This window comes from Notothenia coriiceps, unplaced genomic scaffold (assembly GCF_000735185.1).
Source record: "Notothenia coriiceps isolate Sejong01 unplaced genomic scaffold, NC01 NC01_scaffold00036211, whole genome shotgun sequence".
NCBI classification, from domain to species: Eukaryota; Metazoa; Chordata; class Actinopteri; order Perciformes; family Nototheniidae; genus Notothenia; species Notothenia coriiceps.
The window spans coordinates 69,291-78,980 of record NW_011368912.1 but is presented as its reverse complement, the minus strand read 5'-3'; the positions used below and the strand labels follow the sequence as shown (position 1 = coordinate 78,980).

The window sequence follows — 9,690 nt, the reverse complement described above, 5'->3', positions numbered from 1 at the left end:
GAAGGACATCTTCCTGTGTGTGTGTGTGTGTGTGTGTGTGTGTGTGTGTGTGTGTGTGTGTGTGTGTGTGTGTGTGTGTGTGTGTGTGTGTGTGTGTGTGTACCAGGGTAGCTGCTGAAGGACATCTTCCCAGTGGCGGTGTGTGTGTCGGACACCCTGAAGTCCCAGTGTTTGTAGATGCGCATGGTGGCTGCGTACGTGTACCAGCTGGAGTGTCCGAACAGCAGGTTCTCAAAGCCCGGAAGAACCTTAGACACAGATAAATAAAAGAATGATTATAATCCTATTTCACTGCTCTTAAGTAATGTAATGATTGTACTTTACTGTTAATGTAAAAGTTTTGTTTTTTCCAATTGGACTCCTTTGTTTACTTCCTGAACAACACTTACGCTTCTATGGCTAGCGCTCCAAATCATTGTACGTGATAGGCTAAGGGGCGGGACATCTCTAAGTGGTTGACCAATCACAATAGAACCGGCTAACTAACCAATCAGAGCAGACTGGGCTCTGGTTTCAGACAGAGGGTGAAAAGAGGTGCTGCAGCACAGGCAGTATGAGAACAATAAAGAGCTTTTTGAACATTAAAGCATGGAGACATGTCAGAGGCACTACATACAAAGATGAACCTCAAATGAGCATCATAGGGCCCCTTTAAACACATGAAATACAGAGGGTTGGAAACATCCTCCTCCCATTGGCCTTTCACTCACACTTCACACGAGAAAAACAAGCAAATCAACCACAATAAAACTAATTAGTCTTCTCAAGTGCGCCCTCCTCTCAGCTGCAGCCAAATGAGTCCCTCCTGACCTTGATGAGAGCCGTGCAGTGGCCCATGCCCGGCGTCCTGAGAGCGCCGGCCGCTGAGGAGGAGTTGGAGCGAGGCGTCAGAGACGGGACCAGATCCAGGAGGTCGCCAACGCCATTCAGAAACTGCAGGGCGAACGCTGAGAGAGGCTGAGAGGGAAGGGGGGGGGCAGAGATGAATGAAATGACACTGTGACAACTCTGAGATTCAAGGTGCAAGGCTTTTATTGACATGTGTGCATAGTATACGGTTCAGTTATGTCAATGAAAATCTTAGGTCACAGGCTCCTCCCACAGTGTAACACAATACAACAGATAAAATAGTGCAAGTAAATACAATAAACTAGAATAGAAGTAGTGCCATAAGAGTGTATATACAAGTGATAAATAATTTGTGTAAATTCACAAATGTAATGCTGGCCTGATATTATTACTTAATAATGCATTTTGTCCAGACGGGGGAAAACCTTTACACTTTGTTATGAAAGAGCCTCATGCCTATGTTATATGTTACGCCTAAGTTTCTCTGTCAGGAACTGCATGCGTTTAAAATCCTAGCTGACCAGACGGTGTACGTTAAGTGTGTAAGGAAAGTAAAAACTTGAAACGTCACAAGATACAACTTAGTTTAAGGGTTTATTTGGGATTTGTATTTTGTGCGCTGGGTTAAGGTTAGCGTTAGGGTCTAAAGACAGCAGTTAGCTCATGAGACATATGTGTAACGTGTGATATTGTGCCAAATAAATGAAACTGGATTGATCAATATAAAATGTATCTGTCGATTGAATGTTTCTCTTAATTTTGTCATTATGATTCTGTCAAATCCTTGTCTCAGTACTGGACGTCACCTCTGTGGAAACATTGGTAGTGTTGTATGTCTTAAAATGGACCTTGAGTCTCTTCAATGATGATGATGATGATGATGATGATGATGATGATGATGATGATGATGATGATGATTGCAATGCTGTTCAGATTCTAAGTGCATTTCGCTGTCCTTGCGATGACAATGAGGGTTGAATCTAATCTAAACTTCCCACACACACCTCTCTGTGTTTGCTCTTGGCCCAGCGTGCCGCTCCGGCCTGGAGACCATCCAGCTGAGCCAGGATCAGTCCCAGGTGTTTCCAGAGGGGGTCGCTGTGTCTCCTCAGTCTCACCTGCTCTCTGGACCACTGGTCCTGCTTGCTGTGGGAAGTGGAAATGGAGAATTCATTACAAATAAACGTTTAATTGTCACACATGTTTGCAGCAGGGCACAAACTGTGAAAGTTACTCTGCATAACCCATCCTATATGGAAGCAGTGGTGTTGAACTCTCCATTTAGCAGGGTCATTTTCTTATTGACCCTGCTATATGTATTTATAATAATATATGATAACTTGCAGATATTGAGTATTTCAACAAGGAAACCTATTTATTGAGATGTAAAACTAAACTGAAAAAGCATTAACTCTCCATGGAAACTCGTAATAATACATTTTCATTTAAGTTGTACACATTTATCACAAATTATTTTCTGATCAATTGATCTAAACCGACTGTAACTGAAGATGAAGCCACTGACAGACACATTTCTACCAACAGGTTTAATCTTGAGCCATGCATGTAAACAGTACCTTAAAAACCTTTTCAGAGGATTCAGAACCTTTTCATCCTTCAGGAACTGAGGGTACATGTTGGAGTAATGACTGAACATCTGTCTGCAGAGAAAGAAGAAGAAAAGCTGGAATCAAACCATTAAAGTATTAAAGCTATAAGTAGTTATTAGCTAAACCAGGCATACTTATGTAATGTTTATTGGATAAAACAACAAACAAAATACATTATAAGTCTCATAACTCATCTTTCATATGTATTTTTTGTTTTCAAGCGCCTGCGAGGTAATATAAACACTTTATGAGAGTTTCCATTGATTGTGAAGGTGTGTGCTCTTTGTGTGTGAGGTATTTAATTAGCCGGGACCCTCACCCAGCAGTGAGATAACCCTCCAGGTACCCCGCCAGGAAGAAAGTGGTCTCGTCTTCCTGCGTACTTCCTGCTCCATGACCTGCAGAGATCTCCAGGACGCCCCATCCCGAGAGCAGCAGGGTGTCATTGAAGAACCCGTAGGCCCCCCCCTCGCTCTCCATCACCCCCTCCTTGAGGAGTACACTTTTCTGGGCAGCGTCCCAATACACGGTGGCCTCTCGGAGCTCTACCATCGGAGGAGGATGGGCAGGGTCACAGGGTTGAAGTTGGATAACATTCATTATGTAAGATAATGTCATGACACCATTAGAATAAGCTATAGGTAAAAACACAGCTTGGGAATAAAAATATATAAACATTTTCCTATGTGTTGCTTGATTTTTGTAATATTCACAGTCATACATTTATTGGATTTCCTTTTTTGTAAATGTATGTTTCCTGTACATACCTTTTTTTTGTTAATTGTCAAACTTGAATTGAATTTCTTTGTACAAATATTTTTCACAGTTATTTGTCATATTTTAATTACATTTCGTCTTGTTTATTTGTTCCATATTTTTTTTAATAATATTAGAATATTTCATTTATTTACAATTCTAGTAAATAATTGCTCTTGTTTTTCCATATTCATTTATCTTATTACGTTTATGTATGCACCATTATACACCAAAGCAAAACCATTTATGTAAAAACCCACTCTATAATAAACCTCATGCTGATTCAAGTAAAATATATTTACCATTTTAAAATAAATATAATTATTAATAATAATTTGATTGATTAATTGACAAAACCAATACAACATTAGTTAATAACATGAGTTATTGACAAAAGAAATCTTTAAAATAAAAAAGTATTTTAATTGCTTGACTATCATAGCCCATTCATGTGGCATTATGTGTCATTAGTGTTACATTTACATTTTAGCCAATTTTAAACGCTAATAAAATAGAACGAAATACAGCAGAAGAGAACACACTTTAAAAAATGCATTTTGTAAACATATAGGTGAAACTGTATTTGATTAAAAACATCGTCTTGCAATGTCCATACCAGCCATGGACCTGCTACTCACGGTAAGTTTGCACCGATGCAGCCAAAGTGCTCAGCAGCAGCATGCACAGTTCAATGGTCTCCATGTTAGCTGTTAACTAGGAAATAAATGTTCTTATTTCAGCACAGAGCCGCGATTTCTCAAGAACCGACGGGGTGCTTCTTTTCTGGTGGCTGATCCTTTCAATTGCACACATTTTCTGACACAGCGCGCATCTTCTCGGCAGTTTCCTTTTTCCCAGAAAAAAAGAAAAAGAGATCACCCCAGATGGGACTCGAACCCACAATCCCTGGCTTAGGAGGCCAGTGCCTTATCCATTAGGCCACTGGGGCGGCATACATATGGGCGTGGCCTAAGTTCTTTATATTACTATACAAATTATTGATATTCACAGGAAATGTTTTGTATGGAAAGCAGAAATCTACGTTTTGACTAGCACTGTTTCTGACATAGGATTTGTAATTGTCTAAAATACTAATATGTAAAGGAAAAAGGTATATAAACGCTTGTGGGAAGTCCAAGCGTCGCGATCTCCATGGTGATGCACTTACGTTCCATGGATGGTCCCATTATCTCACCTAAATATGGGTATTTATTTTGATGTTTAAAGACTTTGGTTATTAGAATATCCAAAAGATAACATAGATAACCAACACAAGTGCTGAAATATGTTCTTGATATCGTTATAAGCTGGTATTGGCAAGCTTAGTCCAAAAGCTTTGTATGAAACCCTTACAGTATTTCAGAGTGTTGTCCTAATGCAAAATGGCACGTTCCACGCGTGCGCAGGAGCAAGTATGGTTTGTTTGCAGCAGACGAGAGTCGACAAATTAAATAACTAGTCTTAATGGAGGTAAATATATGAGATATAAATATTCTAAGTGACAAAACAACTACTAACCAACCTGCTGTGAAGCAGTCGACATTTTCAATTGCATGTAAGGTAATGTTATGAGTAGCTAGCGAGTGTTAGCCTACTAGCATTAGCTCTATAGTGTAGCTTTGGCAACGATAAACACATTGACAGCACTGTGGATACATACTAATACTACTTGGTTTGTGGTGTTTTATACAGGACCTTAAGAAATCACTAAAGATGCCGCTCTTTGGGAGCACGTTCAGTCCGAAGAAGATTCCACCTCGCAAATCTGCTTCTCTGTCCAGCCTTCATACGGTGAGTAAAGAGAAAATACTGTTTTTATTGCAGCAGCATTGTGCTAAAGACACTAGTTTCATAATGTGCACGAATGGATGCATTACAATGAAGCAATACCTATATTTTGTTTTGATCCCTTATTTACAATACTATGATCCCTAAGGGATAAACAAAATGCATATAGTTTTTTGGTTTATCTATATTTCATGTCAATATTTCTCTATCTTTTTAATTGTTTTTATAATTGTTTTCTTTTTTGGTTGCTTTTCTTAATATGTATCTTTTTTAACTGTGTGTTTGTATCTACCATATACGTCATCGTATGTGTAAACATACTTGCAATAATCCTGATTCTGTTTCTGATCAATAATGAACGTGTTTTGATACAGCAAATGAGTGGATTGTGCTATAAAGCTACAGATCTATATTATTTTCCATTGGGTGTTCATTCAGACTGATCTATTATTTACCATTATTTTATCCTCCTCATACTGACTATGTTTTCTACCCTTCATCCCTTTAAGTTGGATCGCTCGACGAGAGAGGTGGAGCTGGGCCTTGAGTACGGACCTCCTGTGATGAACCTCGGAGGTCAGAGTTGGAAATTTGAAGATGGACAGTGGATCTCAGGTAATGAGTTTGGACATTGTTAAATAAAGAGCATAACAATGTTTGCTTCCGCTGTTTTAATGGATACCTCACCCTCAACACGACCATTTTTATACCAATTTTTACCACAATTTGTGAAGGAAACTGGTTTTGTTCTTGCATGCCAATAGAGGGGAATAGAGAGGCATAGTCCCTCCCCTTCCGGTGGACCTCCATGGGACCTTATTTCGGAAAAAGTATGTATTGAAGTCAATGGAGAGAGAAAGATTATCTTTCGATCCCGTTTGAATTGTGCCACGAATTACACATATGATGTTTGTCAATTTAGTATTTTTCATAGTCTTATATTTCAACAGTTTTACGACAAACTGTGACTTTTTTGACATGGAAATTATTTTTTAAGATTGACAAATATCATATGTGTAATTCGTGGCACAATTCAAACGGGATCGAAAGATAATCTTTCTCTCCCCTTTGACTTCAATACATAATTTTTCCGAAATAAGGTCCCATGGGTCAGAAGTAGATGGGCGAGACATCGCCTCTCTATACAGTACAACCGTTTTCTTTGGATTCGTCAATCCAAGTGTTTTCACAAATTCAAGGGAACCCAGTGGGAGGTAACATATACCAGTGATAATTTGGGGTTGAAGTTTTTTTGAAAAGTACACAAAAATAATTGCAGTTGTTTTCTTTCTGTTTTTGTTGATCCAGAATCTGGTGGGAATGCATCTGGTAGGGAAGTGCAGCGGCTTAAGAAAAAAAACGTACAGCTGGAGGAAGAGAACAACCTCCTGAAACTTAAGATTGAAATTCTCTTGGACATGGTAAGAACTGACCTTTGACCTTAAATAACTATAACATTAAAGAAGCCATATGTAAAAACGTACCGTGCTTGCAACATATTAAAGGTGAATCCCAGTAATAATGCTGCCTGCTCACACGTGGTAAAATGTAATACGTAAATGAACTGATTTGTAATCTCCCACTCTAGTTGACAGAGACTACCGTAGAGTACCACCTGATTGAGAAAGAAGTGGAAGATATAAAGACTCAACATCGAAGGAAGAAATGACAAATCTGATCGGATGCCTCCATCATAGAAATGTTCCTCATTCCCAGAGTTTACAGTTTGTCGATGTAAACAAAAAAGTCTTAATTTGTTTGTTTTTTATTTGCTCATAAGTGCAAACATATTTTTTGCCTAATGAGGACTCTATCTGTTCTGTCTTGTTTCTTTAAATGTGAATCAACATAATTGTTCAATACACAACATATTTTCTACATCTTTGACATGTGTGTGGAAAGTATTTGCAGACATTTTCTTTTTAAGATTTGTTTTGTATATACTGTATTTTCTAAAATTCATCACAGGGTGTTTGCAATTTGTTTTGATGGCCTCTTTTAGAAAATGACCTTAATCACTCATTGGATTTTTACTCAGTTGATAACAAGTGACACGTTTACAAAAAGATAAGGAAAAATCCATAACATTTTTGTGCAGTAATGTTTCCAGGATAGACGTTTTTGTCAGGGTTCACTAACTGGCTTTTTGTAAATCAGTGAACCTTGAGCAATGTTTTGTTGTTGATCATCATCACAACAGCGTGATCAAGGATTCAAGGATCAATTATTGTCATTGTGCAACACAGGGTTGTTCAACAAAATGCTTCCATATCAACCAGCACACAGCAATAAAAACAAAACGGAGACAAATAAGTACACAACCATGGCTAGAAGTGACATAAGTAACATATGAGGGTGTTATTGACACATTGTAAAAGTGTTGGTACATTTAAAAACATGTTTGTTTTTACATAAAACCGATGATTGCCCAGTACAATTGCAAAAAAGTATTTATATTGCACATTGCAGGTTTATTGTACAAGATTGCAACATTTTGCAACAGTCTGTATTGTGTCATCATATTTATTTACCTTTTTCAAACGTAGTTTTGACTATCAATGTTTGTGTAATAATTTATATCGAATGAATTAGATTGTCCGAAGTAGAAATACATATTGATTATATCCTGTATTAAAATCAATATTGAGTAACTGCTAATTAAAGGTACGGCCTTCTACAAATCACTTTTGCTCCCTTTAGATAATTGGTAGAGGGACATGTCAATCAAATATACATTGCAGTGATTGGTTGAACAGTCTTAACAGCGCAGGCGCACTCTGCGTCAGTTAATGCAGCGTTTCCACCGACGTTGTTGCTTCCGACAGCGGGATAGACGAAGTACTTTCTAGCCTTTTTTTCAGCACTTTAAACCCACAGACTTTGCTTGTTCCACTGTCAGACTATTCAGCGACATAGTTGTGGACTTTATTCGTATACCTACTACTTTTAACAATGCCTCGGGGCGGTAAGTCTTGTTATTATTCAAGTAAACGTAGCATGCTAATTTGTAGCAAGCTAACTCTAGCTAGCGAATTGTTAGCTAAAGTATTGCGAACTCACACATGCTTAGCCTTTAGCTTGCTAACCGGTTAGCATGGGGTTTTTTTGCGGCTGTAATCTACCCAGGAACGACATCATGTACCTATAGTTATTATTAATGTCTTTGTATAACAGTTGTTGGTTATTTTAGTAGTTAAACAGTTGAAAGGTTTCCATGGGCATTTGTTTTTTAAACGCCGGTAACGGTAACTAACTGTTACCATGTGCACATGACAACGACACATTTACTAGTATTTATTTAAATGTCTGGTTCATAGCTTTTGTTTCTACCACCAGATACGTTCACATGTGTGTTATTCAAGTGCACACTACCTTTTTATATGGAGCTGTTTTACCCTTATGTCATCATCTAGCCCTCACTAACAATGACATGTAGTAGCGTTGACGTTAAACTACGCTGGCCCTCAGTGAACGTCATTTGTGACTCATCTCCAACCACACACTCTCTGCAGCTTTTTAAGATTTATTTTATTTATTTTCTACAGACATTGCACAATAATTAACTCTTCAGTTTCCACCTCAATGTAAATCTGTAATAGATAGTTGGCTAACTAATATGTAACTAGTAGTTCCTGGGGCTGGTTGTTTGATCCAATATTATCAATACAGTTTTTTTAGCAGGCATTTCAGTAAAATGTAATGCAAAACATACACAAATGAGCATATACATGTCTGACAGTGCTGGATATGAGGTAGTAAATGGGGCCTTATTCTTCTGGTATTTCCTTTTTCGGACATAAGCTAACTATCTTTGATAATTTGTCAATACTTTTCATAGTTTTCCAGTAGTGCATAACAATGAACGAAACGTAGTACGTCCCACTTTACATTAGTTTGATCATTTAAATGTAGAAAACAAGTAAACATGTCTCATCTGTTTTAGGATATTATGAACCAGACATGTTCAGGTGTGTTTACTTACAGGGAGTGTACATAATGGCAACCACATACCACATCAGCATAAACTCTGACTTACAAAAATCTCATAACATCACAATATAGTCCAGGCAGTAGACCTCTCTCTCTCTTCTTTTAACAAAAAGCTTCCAGTGTTTTTTTTCACATTTGTGGATGTTGCATGTTACCCTGTTCTGAAAATAAATCACTTAACTTTGCTTTTAGATTGACCAACTTGAACAAACAGTTGGATACATTCACCAGTAACAACTTATTTCTTCTGCTTTGCAGGCAAAAGAAGCCACAAGGGCAGGGGGAAGCAGTTCAGTAACCCAGAGGAGATCGACCGACAGATGAAAGCGCAGAAAGAGTTGGTGAGTGAATCTTTGTGGCAGATTTGGAGACGCAGTCAAACTGTGTCCGGTGTGATTTGAATGTTTTTGTTTACAGGAAGAAAACCCTGGCGCAGCAGAGAAGGGAAGCGACGCAGACTCCGATGAAGAGAGCAGCAGTGATGAAGAAAATGACGTGAGTAAAGCCAGGGCCATAATGTTGAAAAAAAAAATAAAAAATGACAGATGATAACGATATTTATAGGCAATGCCGCATGATGTATGCACAAGCAAACATTCTCCTACGTAAGTTTAGTGCATGTACAGATGGAGTGAAGATGTCTCTGTTCAGATCATATTGTACACCACTCTATACTGCACATTTTGTGCACAAACTA

At 38.1% G+C, this 9,690-nt stretch overlaps 3 protein-coding genes and 1 non-coding gene across 6 annotated transcripts in view; 2 read left to right on the top strand and 2 right to left on the bottom strand.

Moving 5' to 3' along the window:
* Positions 1–103: 103 nt before the first annotated feature.
* On the bottom strand, positions 104–4,099 carry plbd1b (phospholipase B domain containing 1b; the record flags this gene model as incomplete). The annotated part of the gene is made up of 6 exons (XM_010792004.1): positions 3,854–4,099; positions 2,779–3,004; positions 2,427–2,510; positions 1,854–1,995; positions 811–957; positions 104–248 (listed from the first exon to the last, which is right to left on the bottom strand). Coding segments are annotated over exons 1-6 (808 nt in total), but the record flags the coding sequence as incomplete, so codon positions are not given.
* Positions 4,092–4,164, bottom strand: trnar-ccu (transfer RNA arginine (anticodon CCU)). The gene has a single exon. It is a non-coding gene; the product is annotated as a tRNA-Arg (tRNA).
* A 403-nt stretch (positions 4,165–4,567) lies between these two features.
* cby1 (chibby 1, beta catenin antagonist) lies at positions 4,568–7,687 on the top strand. Of its 3 annotated transcripts, none has more exons than XM_010791999.1 (5): positions 4,568–4,685; positions 4,908–5,006; positions 5,513–5,618; positions 6,312–6,424; positions 6,592–7,687. In XM_010791999.1, the coding sequence occupies exons 1-5, from the start codon at positions 4,680–4,682 to the stop codon at positions 6,670–6,672; spliced, it is 405 nt and encodes a 134-aa protein (XP_010790301.1). In that variant the 5' UTR covers positions 4,568–4,679; the 3' UTR covers positions 6,673–7,687. The 3 variants fall into 3 exon arrangements, with proteins under 3 accessions (XP_010790301.1, XP_010790303.1, XP_010790302.1); XM_010792001.1 differs by having other exon boundaries at positions 4,620–4,770; XM_010792000.1 differs by having other exon boundaries at positions 4,620–4,775.
* Positions 7,688–7,796: 109 nt separating this feature from the next.
* pdap1a (pdgfa associated protein 1a) overlaps positions 7,797–9,690 on the top strand; it is an 11,122-nt gene continuing 9,228 nt past the window's right edge. The window contains exons 1-3 of the mRNA XM_010792003.1: positions 7,797–7,968; positions 9,252–9,334; positions 9,411–9,488. Of these exons, the coding sequence (XP_010790305.1) occupies positions 7,956–7,968; positions 9,252–9,334; positions 9,411–9,488 (174 nt within the window). The 5' untranslated portion in view covers positions 7,797–7,955. The remainder of the gene's footprint in view (positions 7,969–9,251; positions 9,335–9,410; positions 9,489–9,690) is intronic.